The sequence below is a fragment of the Poecile atricapillus genome, chromosome 10, assembly GCF_030490865.1.
Source record: "Poecile atricapillus isolate bPoeAtr1 chromosome 10, bPoeAtr1.hap1, whole genome shotgun sequence".
In the NCBI taxonomy this organism is placed as follows: Eukaryota; Metazoa; Chordata; class Aves; order Passeriformes; family Paridae; genus Poecile; species Poecile atricapillus.
The window spans coordinates 3,449,702-3,472,170 of NC_081258.1; the positions used below are offsets into that span (position 1 = coordinate 3,449,702).

General features: G+C 45.2%; 1 protein-coding gene across 6 annotated transcripts in view; it reads right to left on the reverse strand.

The window, feature by feature from the left end:
- KCTD15 (potassium channel tetramerization domain containing 15) overlaps nucleotides 1-13,368 on the reverse strand; it is a 45,711-nt gene extending 32,343 nt beyond the window's left edge. For 2 of the 6 annotated variants that reach the window (XR_009278348.1, XM_058845720.1), the window contains exons 1-2: nucleotides 12,405-12,603; nucleotides 7,070-7,245 (exon numbers count right to left, since the gene is read on the reverse strand). Coding sequence is in view for 5 of the 6 variants with exons in the window: in XM_058845720.1 (XP_058701703.1) it covers nucleotides 7,070-7,245; nucleotides 12,405-12,407 (179 nt within the window). In the remaining variant the exon portion in view is untranslated. The other 4 variants (XM_058845722.1, XM_058845724.1, XM_058845723.1 and 1 more) reach the window with 4 other exon arrangements.
- Nucleotides 13,369-22,469: the final 9,101 nt, after the last annotated feature.

The following is a 22,469-nucleotide window of genomic DNA, read 5'->3' on the forward strand; positions in this document are numbered from 1 at the left end:
AGCTGGTGACAGATAGAGACAAGGTATTTAACATCATCATTCCCAGCTGTAAATACATCCCTATTACAGATTATTTTTATTTTCCATAGAGACCAAGCCATGTACCCCTCCTCTGGCACTGGTGCAGCTCGAGCTGCAGCAGCTGTGGTCAGTCCTCCCCCTGCTCAGGAGCTGTGCTGGATGTACCCAGAAGCTGGGCTGGATGTGCCCAGGAGATGGGTCCAGGAGCTGTGCTGGATGTGGATGTGTCCAGGAGCTGTGCTGGATGTGTCCAAGCAGCAACACACAGTGCTGTAGGACACAAGGCCTGTAGGAGCAAACACTTCACACCTTTCTCAGAGCTTATCAAAATGCTGCAAGGACTTGTGTGACCTTGGCCATGTAGCACCTGTAATGAACTGGCTCTGCAGATGGGGACAGACAGGTTCAGCTTGCACCACCTGATAAAGCAGACTGGCAAAGGGAGACCCTCTGCTTGCTCCAACTCCTGCGTTACTAAGTACAACATCCACAGACAGACTGGGGGGGAAGGATGTGAAGGGAGAAAGGCCCTCCTTTGGGTTTTTCTCTTAGGGGTTCTGCTGGTCAAAGTTCCCTTAGAAATCAGATTTCTGAATCTCAAGTGCATGATACGAATTCAAAAACTATGTAATCTCTATAAGAACTCATATTTTAATTCAGAAAAAGCACTGCACATAACCAAAACCTCTGGGTTTTGGATCCTTGCTCTCATCTGCAGAACACACCCTGGGGAGCCCTGGCAGGCTCACCCCTCGCTCCAGAGCTGTGGCAGTGCTCCTGCACCGTGCCCACAATCTGCCTCTCAGAGCCTTCTTAATGTGCAGGGAAAACACCTGCTCCTGCCTCTTCAGGTGCTTTGCTTAAAAGTCTGTGTATGGGTTAAGTTCACAACAGCTATTAAAATTAATGAGCTTTGTGCTGCAGCTCACATGCAGGCACATTTTGTAGCACTTTGCTGGAGCGTGGGGTGCTGGATGTGCCTCTGGGGAACGCACGGTGCCCAGGCTGGGCCTGCCAGAGCCTGGCTTCACCCCCAGACAGGGCTGACCTGGCTCCAACAGCGATGCCTCAGAGCCAAAACGGGCCCCACGTCCCTCCCTGTGCCTGGAAGAGCAGGGGATGAGGGAGGGATTGAAGAGGGACCCTGCAGAGCTGCTGGGTGGGTGAGCAGCAAGGAGTGGCAGCAGTGTGGGGAGACCTGGGAGACCCCTGAGTGAGGATGAGTGTGACTGCAGCATGGCAGGGCTGCAGCAGCACAGGGCTGCAGTGGTGCAGGACTGCAGCAGCACAGGGCTGCAGCAGCACAGGGCTGACAGGAGGCTCTGCTGTCCCAGGAGAACCAACACAGCTCCAGATGGGGATCCTTCCCCCAGCTGTGCTGTGCTTTCACAGCCACCAGCACTCACTGCTTAGAACACATCTGGCCTTCACCCCACTTAACCTGTCTTGAGCAGAGACCTTGTTTAATCACTGATTTACACCCTAACTGTCAGCATGGGGTAAGTGACAAAATTTGCTAATTGGACATTGTCTTCAGGCAATAACCTCAATAATACACAGATTTGATGGAAAATTAGCAAATAAATTATTATAAGACTGACACTGAATACATGAGCAAGATATATGAGATGTTCTCAGCCCTGCTAAATCTGGAGAATTATGTATCCTAAATATATCCAAATTAAGAATTTCCCTGCTTCCACCCAAGAAGTGCAGAGTGGGGCTCAGTACGGAGCCCTTCTTGTAAAGGATGATGTGGAAAATCTGTCTTGTAGATCTCAGTAGGTGTGTCTGAGCTTTAAAACCACTGCATCCAGCTGTACAGGGTCAGTAATCATGTTCCATCAGGGAAAACAGAGGGGTCCTCAAACTTGGAGCAGAGAATTTCCCTGAACCCAGCCCAGGCTGCAGAGGAGGAGGGAGAAGCGGATCTCAGGTGCCAGTGCTGAGCTTCAACAACCAGAGAGATGGAGGTGCTGGAGGAAAAGGCAGGTGAATAAAAACCCAAAGATACCTGAAGAGCAGCTGGAATCAGGAGAGCTTGTCTAAGGGTGGGTCAGATGAATGACAATGTGTTTTGACAAGAAACATTCAGAGCAGAAGACACATGCTTTAGATGACTCCTTTGTAAATCACCAAAGAAGCCCGTGAGTTCAGAGGAAAGCGAGGCAGGGATATGCCTGGAAAACTACTGTCTTGTGGAGAGGTTATCAGTGTCTGAAACAAATAACAAAACCTCTGCTGCTTTTCCTTGGAGGGCACAAGATCCAGAGATGGGCTGGGAGAGCCCAGTGCCCAAGAGCTGAGATCAGGAAGGGCAATGTGCTGCCCTGGGGCCAGGGAGCTCCATGTCCCAGGGGAAAGGCTGGGAGCAGATCTCCCAAACCCCGAGGCAAACCCCCAGGGAGGCTCCCTGGGCTCTGTGCACCCACCCTGCTCCCACCCAGAACAGGAGATCATTGCTGCTCCCACCCAGAACAGGAGATCATTCCTGCTCCCACCCAGAACAGGAGATCATTCCTGCTCCCACCCAGAACAGGAGATCATTCCTGCTCCCACCCAGAACAGGAGATCATTCCTGCTCCCACCCAGAACAGGAGATCATTCCTGCTCCCCTATCACGAGTAATGCCACAGAAAGCATTACTTTAATCGTAAATGGAAGGATCTTTAACAGAGGGTTAGACACAGATACAAACTGCCCGAGAATGGAAGGGAAATATATTTACCTCTTATAGCAGAACAACTCAGAGAGAGCTCACAGCAATTCTCTGAGATGAAAACACTACTCAGGACTGTGAAAAGGACAGGCTTCTGATGAAAAATCTTGTTCTCCTTTCTAACAAAAATTCAAAGTGGTATCAAAATTTCCAGTGAAATCAAGAAGCTGGGGCTTGCTGTGGTCTACAGGGATTTGGAGGTTCTTTTCTGCTTGAATTCAATGAGATGTCTGCCAGAGTTCAGTGGGAATAAGACTGGGGGATCTGGCAATGCCTTTGGGTATTCCTGACCGCATGTAAGGAGCTTGGACTTTCGGCGCAGGTTTGTTTTCTAAATGTAAAAATAGTATCACTCCATTGGATAAATACAATTTGCAACTCACTTTGTAGATGTGCTAGAGGTTTTTCAGCCTTTACAATCTGTCATATAAATCCACATTCAAGTGTCAATGTGTGAAGGGGCTGCTTTAGAGGTCTTCTGGGTGAAAACAGGAATGAAATTTCCAGAGCAATGCTACAAAGATGAATAATCTCTCTACTTAGCCAGTTATTATAGAATTAAGATGCTGATGGTAAGAAGCACTATAATTGAACAGTTTTTTGGTTTGTTTGATTTTGGGGTTTTTTTTACCTGTAATTCAGAACAAGAAGAATTGGGGGTTTAAGTAGGAGAATTTGCTGAAAACAAGCTACTGAAATTGAGCCTCAGATCCAGGTAAGACAACATCGACCTCCTTGTACCTTTGAAGCTTGTCAACTTCAACGATTTTGGGTATGCACAGAAAGTGGCCACAAGTAGGTACAGGATGTGGGAATAATATTATCTGTGAGGTAACTTCTGAGACCACCATCATTGTGCTGTTGTTGATCACAATTTCTTTCCATGTTTCTCATTTCCCTTGCCTTTCACCCTCTGAAAGACCAGCTTTTTTTTTCTTGTTTTATTTGAAAAAGCCAGCTGGAAAGATGTGCAAGAGTAGTGGGTGAGTGTGAGTGGTTCAGAAACCACCTCTGATAGTGGCTGTTTAACCCTCTTCTCCCTTGTCACACCAGTTGTTCCCTGCTCAAGATTTCTCCTCTGAAGAGAATTTATGCAGACCATAAAAATTTACGAGAAAGAGGACATCTACCCCCTTTAATGCCTAATCTGACACCCTTTACTTATGCAAATTTAATCAATGGACAAATGCTCTGATCACAGCAGCTGCACTAATACAAACAACATCAAAGACTTTGTCAAAGTTGCTCTGAAACAACTCTGGGATCTCTGAAATGCAAGATTTGGCCTCTGGCTTCACATTAACAGCCATTCACTAACTTGAGTTAGATTTCCCGAATATGGTCCTTTTCCTCCCAAATCAGAGCCATGCACACACATAACTTGGCACAGGCAGGCAGAGTGGGCAGAGCAGAGCTCACAGTAAGAAATGCATCCCACTGCCTGCTGTCAGGTGTGATTTGTGTCACACCAGAGGGGTGACTGCAGAGCAGGTACAGGCAGGAACTGCTCATACCTACACCTGCTCCTGCTGGGCCTGACCTGGCCAGCTGCTGGCAGCTCCTCCCTCTCACTCAACTCAACATGAACTGAGTTTGCTCAGGACTGAATAGGATTGGACCTCCTCAAAATATTGAGAAAGTTGAAACACGACTTGGTGATTTATTTTTTCCTGTTTTCCATCAGCGTGTGATGTTTCTGTGTATGCACACCCAAGCTGCATTTATACACATGCTCACAATCCATGAGTCCTTAAAAATCCAAGTACAGTATATGCTAAAAGGCCTACAAGCTAAAAGCTCTTTGGGATCTCGGAGCACAGAGGAAGCAATAGAAATTGTAAAACAAATAAAAAGGAAGTTTATTCCCACAGTTTTCAATTTTAGTGAGCACAAACTATTTCATGTGACTGCAGCTAAGATTTAGCAAAGCATTTCAGCATATGCTTATATCTTTTACTGAAAAATAATCCACGAATTTTTGTGATTTCTTGGATTTGAAGCTTTTAAAATCACGCTCAAAACGAGAGTTTAACATGCTGTCCAAAATAATCCAGAAAGCTCTGCATGTGGATCAGTGTGCCTCTCTCTGCTACCTCTGAGCAGAGGCCAGCAGTGCCCTGACACTATTTCCAGATATTTTGCTCAGATTTCCAGATATTTTGCTCAGAAGAGCAATCTCCCTCCTCCTGCCCCATGAGAGACCTGGGATCCTGTCCCAGCCACACCATGCAAAGCCAGTCTGTGTCACATGGAAGATACACAACAGGGCAGCATCAGGAGCTCCAACCATCCCCATGGCAATCACTGCACATACTTTGCCTCAACCAGCAATGAGAGCAGGCCAGACTCAATGAGGGGCTTACAATGAAATCTACTACACAGCACTGCAGAAAAAACAATAATACTTTAAAAAAAAAAAAAAAAAAAAGATAATAAATTAAGATACTGCCTTCACCCAGTTTCATAACGTATCGAGCAGAATGTTCTACTTGGGATGCTGGTGAATGGTTATATTTTGCTATATATAAATAATGTCATCTACAGGTTTCATCCTGGAAGCTCTCACTTCAGTGAGAAATGAAGTTTGAGCAGCTGATAAAGCATTCAAGCCTTATGAGACAACACAGCAATATAAACAAGACAGTACACAGCAAAACATCAGGCAGCATGTAAGCTCTGGTCAGTTCTGTACTTCCAAAACCTGAAGAAACACGCTTTTGTTATTTATCAAGCAGAAAAAAAATTATTTTGGTTCAGTACTGTATTCTCTTGAAATAAAATCTGTGAATTTATGTATATTCTCCCAAAGCTTCCATAACTGAAGCTTTTATTAAGTTTGATGTGGGGCATATTTTAAAAATAGCAGCGATATTTTAAAATGTGGAAACGGATGCGTCACTCTATTACAACTGCTGAATCTTCACTGTATTTTTTAATATTGTGAAGCATTTGTATGTTTCTCCATTATAAATCTCTCTTCACTAAACAGATTTCTTCTCTATGATTAAAGCAGTACCACAAAGACATTAGTAAACAGACACTGTCCAAAAAAAAATCATATTGTTTAGGTCTGATAATAAAATATACGTATTTTAATAATTGGGCTTTTTTCCATAGAGAATTTCAGCATCTCCCTTTCCTTGGAATGAAATCACAGCCATATGCTTTATGATATTAGAGGCATTTCAAGGTGTCTCCATAAATGTCATTTATTGCTTGGGAACCTGCCAAATCCGCAGAACCCCTTAGTTCTTTCAAAAGAAAAATCTCCAGATGAAACTAGCTCTTTACACTGGTTGTCATACCCAAAAAGAAGGAAAAGAAAATCTCTTTCTTATAGAATACTGGCCATGCAGGTAGCAAAACCTCTGGCAAGAAAACCTGAGCTTTGGTTTGCTCTGGAGCCAACAGCACCCTGGGCACCCTGGCCTGGCACAGCCACACCTGCCCTGCACTCACACCACAGCCCCTGCAGCTCAGCCCCTGCACCGTGAGCAGCCTCAGTGACAAAAACTGAATTGGTTTAGTGACCAGAACTGTAAATCAGAATCAGGCACCTCTCAACGTCCTGCTCCCATGAATGTGCTTTAACCCCTCGCAGGGCAGTGCCTTCCACGCTGCCCAGGATCCCCCATCCTTCATGGTGCCCAGCACCCTGCAGGGCTGGCAGCCAGGCAAACAATAAAGAGACTCCATGTCATACACAAATACAATCTCATGCCACATCTATTCCTAATTTGGCATATCTGGAGTCTATCCTGAGATAATACTGGCCAGACCTCCATAAATCTTGCCAGACATGTCACCAACCTGTCCAGCACAAGGCACTACATTAAAACACAGGAATTTAATCCAGGCTGTAGCTGCAGCAGCCAGAGTGGGTCAGCCAGGAACTGACTGCTGAGGCACACAGCTACCACTGAGGTCAGAATTCTGGCTGGCCAACAGAACCATCCATTAGTCACACAGTAGTAGAACCATTCTTTCTCCTTGAGGAAGAAAAAAACAAATTTTCCCCCTAAACCTGAAAGAAAGAAGTTTCCTGGTACAGTTGGAAATAATCTAGGGCAGCACACCAACAGGTGCTTCAAATGTATCAGCAGAGCGCAGAAGATGTTGAGAAAGAAAATGAATAGACTCTCTAAATAATATATAAATTGTACAGGCCTTTTTTCTGCAGAACCCCAGTGAAGTTACTGTATAAATCAGAAACTGAATTATTCATAAGTGGTGAATATATAATAAATCGTGCTTTGCACTGAAATATTCCTCACAGATACGTGCAGGGAACAGAAGCAGGCAGTGAGCCTGGCAATGCCAAGGTCTTACCTGGAGTCTGGGTACTTTGTCAGGGTAGCAAGGCTGCTGGTGTACATGTGTCCTCCTACATCGATGTGCACGGGAGCGTTGGACTTGGTGAGTTGAGCTGGGAGAGGAATTCCTTGAGCAGCCAGAGGAGAAACCGGGGACCGTGTTAGAGACAGACGGGACATGCTTCTTCCCTCCTGCAATGGGGAGGCAAAAAGAACAGTTTCTCTTAAATGTAGCAGTGTGTTACCTTTCTTTCCAGTGTGATCACAGATCTAATCAGATCATTTTTGCATCTGCCTGATCACATATTCAGCTAACAAATTATTGCCACCACTGTAATTAAGTGTATTTGCATCATTTTCTTCTGAGTACCAGAGGGGAAGAGAAAGATGCTTATTAGCAATAAGAAATCAAGAAAAAAAAATTTTCAAGGTGTCAGCCTCAAGGGGCATAAAACAAACTGCAAAATTCTAATTAAAGGTCGTGGGCTTATGTGTTAGATGTGAAATATCCCCTGACAAACGAATAACCAATTTGTGAATTGGGATTCAGGGGGTTTTTGCAAGTTTGTCTCAGTAACAAGACACCTCTAAATTAGTGACTTCCTCAGTACCTAAGGCATTTAGTTTATACATGTAGTAAATTTCACATCAAACTAAGATCAATTTTCTGGCTTATTTTCAATAATTGTGAAATAAATGGATAATTTTCAGTTAAGCCTTAATATTAGAACTAAGCAACTAATAAGCTTTCAAACTGAAAGCAATTAATACCTGGAAGCAGTAAAAACAGAAAGATAAATAAACTGACCCATGCTTTTAGAACAAGAAAGTACTGAATAATCTAGAACATGAAATTTTAAATTCCACAATCCACCTAATGTTTCCTGCCCTAAAAATATTGGAAAATTAGTGAAATTACTGAACTGAATCCAAAAATTTTCAGCAAAATCAAAGCTAAAAATATTGAAATGTCTTAAAAATGAACAGGACAACCAAGCAAAAGAAAATTCCTCCATTCTCTTCTTCAGAAAAGCACAGTTTATTCTGCACGAAATGTGTGTCTCAAAGCTGATTTCAGTTCAATCGGTGCAGACGGCACATAGGTCAAAAGGAAAAAAACCCTTTTAGAAAAGTTTAAGAAAATGTACATCCATTCTCCCCCTTATGGGGAAAGTAACATATGCAAAACATTATAGTTGAAGACATTTCTGAATATAATCTAATTTTCCTGGTATTTTGTAATTCAAGCATGCTACCAAGCACCCAGGCTCTTCCTTGCATCTGACAAGCACTTTACATGCAGCACTGCAAAGTGAATTTCTATTTCTCCCACATTACTTTGACAACATTTCTTAGAAATCTAAAGCTGGTCTTGCCTTAATCTCAGCAGTATTTTGCACAAGATGCCTGATTACACCACTTGATGAACATAAATTAGCAACATTCTTTGCAAAATAATTTCCAAGCTATAGAAAAAGGGATTGAAAAATCTTAACACATCTGAACAGCTTCACAAAGTCATCACAACATCTCCATTTACTGTATTTCATCTTGGTTAGCTCCTAAGAATTTCTTGCATCTAGAGCACAGAAATACATCACCCCATTATGAATCCACATCCTTGTCTCCTCAGAGGCTGGATGGACATCTGCACTGAACACGAAGCAAATGCCAACTCTGTCCTAGGACTTCTGTGTCAGCCGATGCGAAATTGGGCATTAACATTTTCACTACAGCACCACCTTCAAGGAAAGTGACTGAATCCTCTCATGACTGAAGATGTTGCTTTCTTGTTTCCCACAAGAGCTTCTTGTGGCCAACCTTCAGTAAATATGTCATATAGCATAAATAAAACAACTAACTTTTAAAAACAACTTGGTATGTAAGTACCTACAGTATTTTAGCAAGGTGTTTACTAACCTGTCTGCCAACACAGACAAAGGTTGCTGGATTTTTCTTACCAAAGAGCACTGTAAACTCATGTTCAGTCTCTACTCCTTCACTTAAATGAAAGGGTCAGAAGACCCAGGCTGAATGTCAACCCTGTCTTTGTTCAGACCCCAACCATTATCACTAATGATAAAGGTACAGACCTTGCACGGTACAGGGCTGCCTTAGAAATAAATCTCACGCAGTTTCACAAAACAAGAGTCTAATTAGGGCTCATCTGCACCCCTTGTTACAATTTCCAAATGAAATCAAAGGACTTCCTGTCCTCTGTACATGCGTCTTACATTTAACCATTTGTCTCGAAATAGAGAAATCAATTTTAAAATATGCACAGATAGCTAAAGATCAAGTGATATGAATCTATTTGTGCATATTTAAACACTGCTGCTATCTTAGGATTTTGTTTAATGTTAGTATACCAGTAAATTCCTTGATCTGTAAAGACTGAGATTCTCAGTGAGGCCATACTCACACAGTAGATATTTAATTTATACTATTCACTGGAGGGACCTTTTGAACAATCCTCTGCTTTTGGCATTTCTCAGCTAGAGCATGTGTTGAAAAAACACTTAATTATAGAAAATCACTGGAAAGCTAAAATAGTTCTCAAACTTTTATGGCTTTTCATACTTATTGAAGGTGCCACTGGCTTTTGGGGGGAGAGGAGGAGAAGGGGAATTAAAACACTGGCTGGAGAGGATTCATATTAAAAAATGAATCCTAGATTTTTATTAAAATTGTGGAATTCAATCATTTTTGTATGAGCAAACTATCAAGTGGCACAACTGCTAAGCACTCCGTAAAGGGCACTACTGCTCCAAAAAAAAATACCCCCTGCTTCTTAAGGTACCGTAAACCTCTTTCTAATGACGCCTTCCTCCTCATAATGTAACACATAGCAAAAATTCATCACACTGAGTAATGTACTTATTATATGCACAAAGCAAAATCCTAAATGTATTTATCCAGTGAAAGTCTTTATGCACATATTTTCTAATATGGATGAGAAAATTAAAACCTTAAGGGTAAATATCGCAGAAACACTAAAAAACTTCATTTATTAAACCATGTAAAATAATCCTTGCTCTTTAGTTGCATACAACAGGATACAGCATCCCAACTAGTGGCACAGGCAATAACCCTGCTCTAATAAGTAACACAGGAACCTGCTGAAGGCAAAATCAATAGAGCCTGATTCCCAAATTATGTGAATATTTAGTTTTTCAAACATTACACACCAAGATCTTTCAGAGCCAGCTTATCTTTTTCTGCCTTCCTAAGCTAACTGCTTGTAAAAACTATTTGCCCATGCAAAGTGAAATAATCACAATGCCATGCTCATTTACACACAAAATGATTTTGTGTCCCATTGTGCTCACAGTTGTTCAGCTCTCTAGGGGTGATTAAACTAGCTATGCTGCTACAGCTTGAGATGATTTCACTGAATCGTTTCTCCATGAAGTTGCTTCTTTGCTAAGCTGTTATTTTAACCATAAAAGGTAAACAGAAGGCAGTTGTAAGAGCTCCATTCAGCTCCGTGCCCAGGGCTATAACCCTAGGGCAGAGAATGCTGAAAGACTGCAGAATTTTCCAGGGTGTTGCCTTTCTTGCTCTAAAGCCTTCAGGAATACTGTTCATTTAATACACACTCTAGATGATACATTTCAGATCCTACTAAAAGAAAGACTTCAAAAGTGTAAGAAGTTTTGGGCGGATGAAGCTTTCCCACCTCTGCACATAGCTTGGGGCCATGGTAACCAATACTGCTGTTGATGTTGGGAAAATACAGGAGAAATAAACTGCACGGAGTAGAGCAGACAGGGACAAGGGAGGTGAAAGGTTGCAGGAAAGAAACAGGCAGCAGTCTGGAAGGGGGAACGAAAAAAAAAAAAAGGAAAATAATAAAAAAGGAGGCGGCTCTGAAGGAGGGACAAAGTTAAATCAAGGAGCAGGCACTTAAAAGACTACAGATGGGAAGCAAGACTAATTAAGGATGTAAAAGCGCTTTGTTTCTAAAGTTTATTGTTGCCAGGATAAAAATTAATTGAAACTAATGCTGTTATTCACTCGTGCAGTTTAATTCCTTCATGCACATTTAAGACGTGAAATGAGAACGGCAGGTTTAGGGACCTGCCATGGAGCTGCTCTCCCGGGGAGCCGGGCTGGGGGCGGCTCGGGCCGCAGGAGCCGGGCCCGGCTGCAGCCCCCGGGCTGCTGGAGCCTCGGGGAAGCTGCTCTTCCTCCCCAGGGACCTTCATTTGTGTACCAGCAAACCCACTGGGGATAAACCCACCCACTGCAGCCCCCCGCCCGCCCCATGCTCGGCAGTGCGGGCCGCAAGTTCCCGCGGCGCTGCCGTGGCTCCGGGGCAGTGTCTGTGCCCGGGTGCGCTGCCCGAGGGGCACAGCCCCAGACTGGGCAATTACCTTTGTCTGCCTACACAGGGCCGGCCAGAGCCCGGCTCTGCCTCCGGAGCCGCTCCGAGACAACTTGCCCACGCCGTGCTCCCTGCCCAAAGACAAAGCGGGCCGGGGGGGCCTACAAACCTTGGCCTCGGTGGCTCCGAAATGAAAAGTCCATAAACATTTGCACACACCTCCACGCTGCTTTACTGAACGCTGCACCGAGAGACAAGAAGAGATCGTGCCCAAAACTTTTTTTGGGGGGGGGTGGGGGGGGCAAATGGGGAACTCCCTCTGGAGCTCTGGTTGCCCCCCCCCACAAAAAAAAAAAGAAAAAAAAAGAGGAAAAAAAAAAAGGGAAGGCTTTCTCCTTCCTCCCCCTCTTCCCCCCCCCGCAACCCGCCTCTCTCTGGCAGTCTCCAGTCTATTTAGTGCAAGTTTCACGTCACCCAAATGCTTTTCCCTACTGATGGTCAGGGAAATCACCAGCGAGCAACGCACCCGGTCACTCAACTTCTGCCTTTTTCTTTTGAACACACTGTATGCCCAAAGGTAAAATTCAACCAAAAAAAAAAAAAAAAAAAAAAAGGCACAACATGGCGTCCTTTACTTATTCCCACATAACAAGAAAGGAGATGTCTTAGATGAATGCAAGAAAAAAAAGTCAAGCCCGAATCCCCGATCCTGCACATTTTCCGCGCAGCCAATGGTGGTGAGCATTAGCCAGGCTAATGTATTAATTTTGCAGAAGTGTGCCACATCGCATGCAGGAGCAGGAATGCAAACTATAGCCTAGAGTGGTTTGAAGTCTACCCCAAACCAAGCCTTCCACTCTCACTGGCGCCAGAGTTTCATTCACAGCCCGCCCGTGTTTTCCATACGCGGCGCTCCCCATTGTCGCCCGCCTTCCCTTTGTGCCGAGCCGCCCCGCCGGCAGCCCCCGCGCCCGGCCCGCGCAGCCCGCGCTCCCGCCGCCCGAGCCCGCGGCTCCGCGTGTACCATGCGAACGCGCAGAGCGAGCCGCGCTGCCTCCGCCGCGCTGCCGCTTTCCCGTCTTCAGAGCCGGGGCCGGGGGGGCACGGGGAGCGCGGCCACCCCGGGCCGCGGGGCTCCGCCGGCGCTGCCCATGCTGGAGCGGAGCAAAACAAAACATACACACGCACGCACACACACACACACACACACACAGACACACACACACGCAGCGCTACCAAAGCGGGGCGGCTGCAAACGGATCCTGTAGCTTTAAAAAAACACCCCTCCGCCGCTGCTCCCCGGAGCCGGCAGCTGAGTGAGTTTGAAGAGGCACTTTCCAAAAAAAAAAAAAAAAAAAAAAGGAAAAAAAAAAAGGGGGGGGGTGGGGGGAGGAAGGAGCGCGAGCAGGCGCGAACCGCGGCGAGATGCGATTCACGGCGCGATGCGCGCACGACGCGCTCCGGCCCCGCACGGGCGGGCGCACGGGCAGCTGCGGGAGCCGCTGCCGCCGTCCTTACCTTGAGCACAGAAGAGATCTGCGAGCCCCCCTTTGGCTTTGGGCTCTGCCGGGGCTGTGTGTGGATGGGCTCAGCTTTTTTGCTTTTATTACTATCTTTGCTTCGCAGATCCTGCTGTGATTATTATTATTTTTAAAGCTTCTCTGCCTCCTCTCTCTTCCCCTGTTTTTGCTGCTTCTTTTCCTATTTATTTTGTGCGTGTGTGTGTATGTGTGTGTGTGAGAGGGGGGGAAAAAAAAGCCTTTAAATGAAACTGCCGAGGCTGTTATGAGAAGAAAGGCAATAATCCCGTCTCTAAATAACAGAGGGAAGGGAGAAGAGGAGGAAAAAAAGCGAATTCTTGCTCAGGGCTTTGCAAACGCCTGCAGGGCAGAGGATTAGGCTACAATTAGCTCAGCCCTTTGCTCTCGCCCTAGCTAATTTTGCGATGAAAATTGGATATTTTTCCCTCCTTTTGGTGAAGGTCTACAGATTTACATCCCCCCCCGTCCACCCCCCAGCCCCAAAATAAAATAAAATACAGCCCTTGAAAATGAAATAAGGCTGGGAAGGCGGCCGGCTCCCCAGCCCGCGCCCCCGGCGCCGCCGCCCGCAGAGCCCGAACGCGCGGCGCGGCCGGGGCGGGAGCCCTGCGCTGCCCCGCGGAGCCCCGCGCAGCCCGGCCCGGCCCGACCCGGCCCTGCCGGGGGATAACGGTTCGGTGTTGGGGAGGATCAGGCCACTGTCACGTCCTTCAACAGACTTACTGAAAAGAAGAAGGAGGAAAAGGGGGGGGGGGGGGGGGGAAGGGGGGAAAAAAGCTGATTTTAATCATTGTCATTTGGTCTGATGTAATATTTCCCCAGGCATTTTCAACTAGGCATAAATTTTCAGCTCCCAAATAAGTAACACAGGGCACGTTTCTCACATCTCTTGACTCCTCTGTTACAATTAGGGTAGCACCCACTCTGCACTTGTTGATAAACTAGATGAAGTTAAAAAATAAATAATAAAAAAATAGCCCCCACCCCCCCGTTCCCTGCAGCACCCAGCGCCGCCGAGGTGCGGACGGGGGGCCTCGGGGACGGCGGGGGGGGGGGGGGCTGCAATTATTCCCAGCCATCCATCCTGCCTGCCTCCCCCTCCCTTTCACCCTTTGCTAATGTCTCGCATTGTAAACGCCAAATTTCCTGTAGGCCATTAAAACCAAATGACGTCTATCGACATGCATTGTGCTATTGCGGAGCGCCCTGGCAGCCCGCCCCCGGCCAAAAGCGCCATTTCAATTAGAGCGCGCGGCGCGATGGCGCGGGGCTCCGCGGGCGGCTCCGCGGGCGCGCAGCCCGCCCGGCCCACGTACCGGGGGGGGACCGGCAGGGAACCCCCACCGTGAAGGGGAGAAAAAAAATAAAATAAAATAAAATAAAAAAGGGGCAAATCTCTCCCTCAACTTTCAGCCAGAGGCGCGGGTCTGCCGGTGCCTGCGCGTTCCTGCGCGCCGCCGCGGGGGATGCGCCCCCCGCTCCGCGCTGCTCCCCGCGGAAGTCTGGCGGAGGGTGCGGGATCGCTCCGCGCCCAGCTCGGCGCAGCCGGCGGGGCGGCCCCGCGGGGCGCTCGGGGCGGGGCGGCCCCGCACCCTCCGCGGCCGCGGAAGCGGCGCCGCGCGCGGCTCGGCGGGGCCGCAGCGCCCGCTAGCGCGCGCCGCCGCGCGGCCGTTACGCAACGCTGCGCGGCCCCGCGAGGTCAGCCCCGCGCGCCCCCCGCGCGCCCCCCGCCCCGCGGGGCCTGCGCCGCCACCGCCCGACAGCGGCGGGGCCGCCACGCGGGCACGACACCCCTAAAACTGGGGGGGGGGGGGGGGGGTTTAAAGTTTTCGTCCGTGGCAGGAATAAACAGAAACTTTTCTCCTTAGGGGAGCTTTTTCTTTTTTTTTTTTTTTTTTTTTTTTTTTTCCTTCTAGAGTACAAACTACAGGAGAAGAGGGAAATTTTCTCATTAAAGTTACATCCCTGCAGTTAGTTCAATTACTTGATATATGCAGAAGATGTTGTAAATTTAAAGATTTAAATAGCTTACAAAGATGCCGGAGGCTCCATCAGTTAATTTCCTTAATTTATGGATTTTTAGCTGAGCTTCTGAAATGAAAAGGAGAATGAGAACTAGGTCAGCAGAGAGATTTGCATCCAGAACAGACTAAAATTTGTTTTCCTTGACCATCCCATCAGCCCAGGTGTGATCCTTTGTGGGGGTCACTGTCCCACCTCTGACCTCCAGGGCTGGGGATCTGTGCCTGTGTGAGCACGGCACAAAGGGGCAGATTTTATTCTAAAATAAGCTCGGAACAGAAGCGTGTCCCCAGCCAGCTGCCTCACCTGATGGTTGCACTGGGCTGTAGCCTGAGCACTCTCATTTCCTCAGCACTCTGGTCAACAAGTGGATACGGGCAGGACGAGCTCCGCTGAGACGGCGACCTGCCACACAGCCCGAGCTTCACTCAGCTTTTTTCTAAGGGTCCTTTTGTAAGGACTATTTGGAATGACTTGGCATCATAATTTTTACTTCCATTGTGAATTACTGACTGCTAAGTGAAAAATAAATATGAGAATCTCGAACAGCAATTAGAGCAGCGTAAAAATAGGATACTTCTGCACTGAAGCACGCTAAAGAGGGAAGAGAAGACCTAAAAATACTGCACTTGTATGAAAAGTAGAAATTGTGATTTGACTCATCCCAACACATCTGTGACAGGCACTGTTTAATTGTGCTGCACGGAAACGGGATGCATGGATAATAAAGATTGGGTTTGTTTGTTTGCTCGTAGATCAAAGCAAAGACACGGTAGCACTTGGGATGAAAATCCTGCTCGTGGTACGTAACTTGTGCGGGATTGTTTTTACTGGATCTGAGAAAAGGACAATGTACTTGGGAGCTCTGTGCTTTTTCTTGCCTCTATTAATGTTGAGGGTAATAAAGGTACGCGTTACAGCTCTATATGCACGCTCTCGTTTCTTTCTTCTCACTCAAGTGTGTGAGTGCTTTTCTGTTGTTTTGTTTCAATATGTATGAATATATACATATGAATCAATACTTAAAAGATTGATATAAACTAAACAGTTTGAGGAAGCAGCATTGCGGTATGATTAGTATTGGTGTTCATGATTTAACATTTCTTTTCCCACTAGATGAAGTTTCTAAGATTTGCAAGGTACGTGTCAAGGACGGGTATATAAATGGATTTTTATTTATTCACAACTCCAAGACTAATTGCTTCTCTTTGCCTGAAGGCCAAGAGATTGGTTTTAATATGACACTTCAAAAGTATTCATAGAACTACAGAGATACTAAGTGTCATTGTTTAAGAGAGAAATCTCGCTATGCTACTTGTGACCCTGAAAATAAAATCTTCCACTGTATTTTGAATCCTAATGTTGTTTTTCAGAGTTTCACTTAAAGCTCAACTATCAAGAAGTGTACAAAGGAAAATATTAAATAGTATGTAGTGAACAAAAAGGAAGAAATACCGTTAGAAGTTAATATAACTTATTTTTTCAACAATTCTATTATCCTCCCTAAAAAGAAATATAAAATTTGTAGCAGAAGATTCCTGAGATCAGTTGAAGGATATTAGAATTATTAATTATACATTGTAATTTATCATAGGTGCTTAAAAGTTCTTAACCAAATGCCCAGCATGTGTTTATTACAATCCTAAGTACTCCAAAATACATACTTCGGATTTTTTTTTCTTACCAACAGTTCTTTATATTCTCTGCAGATGCTTAAAAATAGAATTGGGCAGAACTATTCTGTAATCTGTTTTTATATCTGATTATTCCATGGTTTACTTTCATTTTTTTCATACATGGGTAAAGTGTTTATTGATACACCTAAGGTAGTCTGAGAGAGAAGCTCATAAGGAACTCCAGCTCATTTTCTTTTTTTTTTCCCTCCAAAAAAATAATGAATTGTATGTATGTTACAGAATAGAATATTACTAGAGCATGAAAATATGCTGATTTGAAGGAATACAAGTTTCCTATCAAAAAGATGCTCCAAATGTATTTTGAGATGTGTGAAAGAAAGTATCATAAATTGACAACATCAACCTCTTCTGCACTTCTGCAATTCTTTCTGAATTAAAGCAGGACAACATCCAGCTGTTGTTCTTGAGGGCCCTGCGTGACTTTGTGGCAGTAGACCTCATCCCGTCCTAGCCCTTACTCTTTTCCTTATGTTATGGGTTTTATCCTGAGGTTTGAACCTGTCCTCAGCACTTGTTATGTTACACAACTTAACTTAAGGTATTCCTGATGACGATACCAACATTTCCACCAGCTACAGTAAATGTGAGGAGAAAACTGGAGTGCCTGGTCCTCGCTGAAACTCACCATGTTCTACCAGGCATTTTAGGATAAAGCAGGAAGTAAGGGAGGAAATGGATCATTTTGTTAAATGATTAAGGCAGATAAAGGAGAATTAAGGGATTGTTCCTTTAAAACAAAGGAATCAATGTCTATATGTAGATTAATACTCCTCCCAGTCACAGTTAAGATACCCCTGTAGCTTAGATGGACTTTTATCTTGGAAGAGAAGATTTGAGTAAATAACTGGGATTTCAAAAGTAGTTGTTGGGCACTGGGTGCACACTCAGACAGCAAAGGCTACATGACTGTTGCTTTCAGTGGATTTTCACAGCTGTACCTGGGTTTGGCTCTGTCTCCTGGACCGGGAACAAACACATCAGAACTCAGGGGTCGGTGGCCGTGGCTGCTCTGACTGCCACCATCGCTTCTGTCACTGGAAATGAGAGAAAAGCAGAAGCTGTGGAAAGCTGGTGTTACATATGTGTTGAGCCTCCAGAAAGGTCTGTTCTTGTGAGGAACCTGGAAATATTAAGCATCTGGAAACCCCAGACTTGCTACAGTCAGTTGAGATATAAAGAATAATAAAAAGAAAGGACATCTCCCAGTTGAAATTTTCAAGCCAGTTGCAGTGCCAGTCTTTCTGGAACAGGAACTTGACCCAGAGTTTGCTAATTAAGTCAAATAATTGTTTGTCATTTGTAGACAGATGAGGGGTTTCCTGAGAGCAGTAAGCATGACCATGCAAAGAACAAAATCTGATCATTAGGAAATAAGCAAGTCTTGTCAGTCTTTTCCCTTGAATGCTCTTCTATTCTTTTCAAGAAACAGCTTGCTGCTGAGTAAGTTTACAAACCATTACTTTATTGACTAAATACAGATGGACTGTTTTTAAAACTATCCATTACCCAGTGCCTAACTCGTGACAACAGCATGATACAAAGAAATAATCTGTCCTGGAATGCCAAGACGAAATAGCTTGTCAGGAAATACAGTATAGGAAAGGTTTGTTTGTCTCCTCTGCTTCCAGCTGTTATAAGGCAAAGATAGCTTCCAAAAAGAAATTTACATAATCAAGATGTCCCATGTTAATGTTCAGCATGGTGTTTCGAGTTTCACACATTTTGTTTAGTGCTCTGCCTCCTCTTCTCAAACAGGTTATAAAACTGGGGAGTGTTTTTTAACCTGTTTAAGTAACGTATGTGGTGTTAGTTTTTAGCTACTTATTAAATAAAGCTTATCCATATTGTATATGTCACAGAGAGGAGAAAACATTTTTATGGCTGAGTTTAATCCATTCATTGGTTTATTAGAGACACAATGTGCTCTGAAGAATGTCACAAATCCACATGGTGTCCCTGAACGCTTGATTTTTGCATATGGATCGCTGACTTAGCTGAACGATGTATAAAATCCTGTGTAGCCAGGCAGCTCCCAACTGAATACACTTCTAAGGGAGGTTATACGCATTGCTTCTGCCAGCAAAGGTCTGGAATATGTTAAACTGCAAAAAAAAAATCACTGAACAGAATATAGAGAATGAAGAAAAGAGCTATAATGGCTCTTTTGTAACAAATCATTTCCACTTTTTAGGATCTTTGGGCACAGGCACCTCTAGAATCATCAGTGCATTGCTTATTTGTGTAGCAGCATTTCAGCATTTTCTTTGGCAAATATCAGACCAAAGGGCTTTGGATCATGCATGGCAGGGACAGAACCTGAGAGAGCAGCAGCTCAGTAAAATATTTCAACAATGACATGAAAATGGAAGAAAAAGAAAATGGAGCAAATTCTTCCAGGACCCGAATTTAACAGCACACAGAAATGGAATTAAGCACACCTTTATTTTGAAAAATATCTAATAATAGAAACAAAAAGCAGAATTGAAAGGAGAAAACGAAAATAATATTTTGAGGTAGTGATAATCATCTGTTGGATAAAATGATTAGCAAATTGGAATTTGTGTGACCGTGGTGAACTTGCAGAGTGAGACACAATACAGAAAAGAACTCATTACTGCCAACAGTATGAGAAGGGAGCAGTCAGAGTGTTGTGGCCGATGATTTCTGCGTGCTAAGCCCCGCTAGTTCTCCCTGCCCACCTGTGACGCAGGCGGGCTCAGCTGGAGCGTGCCCCTTCCACAGGGGCTGATGCCTCAGTGCTGCTGTGCCTGGGCTGCGGGAGAGCCTCGCTGCAGCCTCGCTGCCATTGTTTCAGCACAAAGAAGAGGAGAGCTCTGAACCTGGGCAGCTGAGCGAGAGCCTATCCAGATCCTGCTATGCCAGAGACCCTTGGAAGGGAGGCAGTATGTCAGACATATGGTTGGAACATGCTGTGCTCCAGCCATCCTCGGCTAGCGTATGGTCTCCCGAGTACCACTGCCAGCTGGGCTCTAATTTACACTGGGCCTGAGAATCAGGGACCTTAGCAGTCTCCCTGATGGTCTCTTCTCCTTTGCTTCACTGATTTCAGATATGCAGCTAGTCAGAGCTTTCCATTTTCCCTGTCTGGCATTCTTTCAGACAGACACAGAGGGATATCCTTCTTTACTTTAACAGCATGTTTGGTTGAAAAAGCAGAGCCGGATATTCTGTGGGAGTAAAATTTCAGCATCCTGACTCTGTAGAATATTTTATATTCATGGTGTCACAGCAGATGTCATGCAAGTATGTGAAGTTAATAAAACACGCATCCCTAAAGCAACTGATACAGAAACAGCATTGCCAAGTAGTAGAAATTATACTTATCTGTTCTAACCTGTGTCTTTGAGGATTCATATGCATGTTCGCTTTCCATGGATTTGCACTCTTGACTTTGTAAACATTGTATTATTCCACATTTCTGTCGTGGGTTTCTTCTCAGAAAAAGAAGAAGAGAATGCTTGTTGGAATAAACTCCTTAAGAGGCATATTTCTCATCTTGAAGTGCATGTTGAATGGTGTGCAGAGAAGAGAGTAATAAAGGTCTTTGTTAAACCTTTGTTTAAACTTTAGTTCAAGTGTTTTATTACAGTGTCACAGATTTTTCCAGTCTTCACTTTGAACGGTTATTGAAGGAATTAATTTGTATTTTTATATCCAACTTTTAGTTTGCAATTAGCACCTGAGATGTAGAACCTGTAGAAGAAATTTGTAAACAGATGAATTCAATACAATTTGAAATAAAAATTATTTGATACTACTAGCCCCAGCATAGTAGTCTTCTCGGTTTGTAGCAAAAATTACATGTTTCTGTTTTGTTAATTTTTGGAACATTATGCTAAATCTGCTTTATGCAAAGGGTTGTTGTACACATTTAGTATTTTTGTGAATGCTATTCGGTTGAGCTTTCTGTTGTCAAGGCCTCCTCTTTGGAAAAAGATGCACATGTATTTTCAGATGTGATATTCTCTAGTGAATAAAGGCATTTGAAAAGTCCTTGCACGAAACAGTTTCACTTTAATCCCTCATTTCTGAAGACACTGTGTTAAGTCTAAGAGAGGAGATCAGCCTTGGCTGATCTGCTGCTTGCTCAGAAGTGTCTTTTCTTGTAAAACCTCATCTTGGAGTTAGTTTTCCAGACCACTTCCTGTTCCTCACAAGATATTCTTGAGTTATGACATAACCAAGGAACCTCCTGGCTAGGAACTGCCTTTCCTCTGAGGAACTGGTGATTTAATAGTAAAAGGGTAAATGAACTGAACAGGTGGAAATAATCTTCATTCAACAGGACCATGGAGGTGTCCAAGGACAAGTAATCTCATCTACGTCTCCAAGACTCTCCGGTTTCCTCCCCTTGCTGCTTTGCTTCAGTTCTTGCCTCCTATTTCAGGTGACACTGGTAATTTTTGGAGCAGTGATAGTTTTGTGTATCCAACACACAGGAGCCCATTTCTCATCTGGGCATCAACACTGACCACACAATTGCTTGCAAGAGTCGTGTCATCAACTCTGATTAAATGATAAGGGATGCAGTAAAAAATTACACTTGGGTCTGTGCAGGATCCCATATTTCTTCTCATTTGCTGCTTTTTAGTTTCTCTCTTCTGTCACAGGCCTGAAATTCAAACGCAGACTCGTCCCTCTGTGGACCAGGTATTTACTTGCTTTTCATGAGCATCTACATTCATATTCCCAGAATGGCAGGGACGGGAGGGCACACGTTTTGCCTGTGAAGAGTGCAGATCTTCCAAGAGGATTAAGGATTAATTGCATCTGGGGAATGGTAAAGCAGGGTGCGTGACTTGTGGCCGTGGCTTTCCTGAGGTCAGTGATGGCAGAGGCAGGGAAGACTCTGTCCTTTCCTCTTCACGTTTGGTGGAGCTGGTTAGAAACTGGAACGGCTTACAGGAAGGGAAAGGAGGCCACTCTTGGAGGCCATCTCGGCCACAGTCTTCCTCCTGTGTCCCCTCTTCATCCCTACAGTTTTGCCTGTTGTTTCCCCAGACGAAGGCCCCCATCTGATTGTTCTCTGCTCAGCAGCTCTGCCACAGTAGGATAGCAAGTCCCCATCTCTCCTGTTATGCTGCATGAAACTAAAAATACCAACCCCACTGGAGTTACTTCTACATTAAAGATGTAAGTGAAATAAAAAAAAAAAAAAAACTTTTGGAGCTTTTTATTTTTGATTTAATTTTTAATTAATCTTAATTAATTTGAATTTTGAAGCGATCTGAAAAATAGTTTTAAATGAATATATAGATATATATATTTCGGTGGGTTTTCCACCCGTATCCACTGGCGAGATAATGAATAATGCAGGACAGAAGCTGTGGTCCCCGTTTGTATGGCCGAGGTCTGGGCTTTGCTCAGACCTGGCGTGGGGCGAGTGGGGGCTGGCAGTCCCCATGTCGCCATTCTGGCCTCAGGGCATCGGGGAGAGCCCGCAGGGCCCGGCCGGGTGCGGGAGCCGTGCTAGGGCCTGGGGCAGCAGCTGAGTCCCGCTCCCGCCTGAGCCTCAGCCCCGCTCCTGCCTGAGCCTCAGCCCCGCTCCTGCCTGAGCCTCAGCCCCGCTGCTGCCTGAGCCTCGGCCCCGCTCCTGCCTCAGCCCCGCTCCTGCCTGAGCCTCGGCCCCGCTCCTGCCTGAGCCTGAGCCCCGCTCCTGCCTGAGCCTCGGCCCCGCTCCTGTCTGAGCCTCGCCTCAGCCCCGCTCCTGCCTGAGCCTCAGCCCCGCTCCTGCCTGAGCCTCAGCCCCGCTGCTGCCTGAGCCTCGGCCCCGCTCCTGCCTGAGCCTCGGCCCCGCTCCTGCCTGAG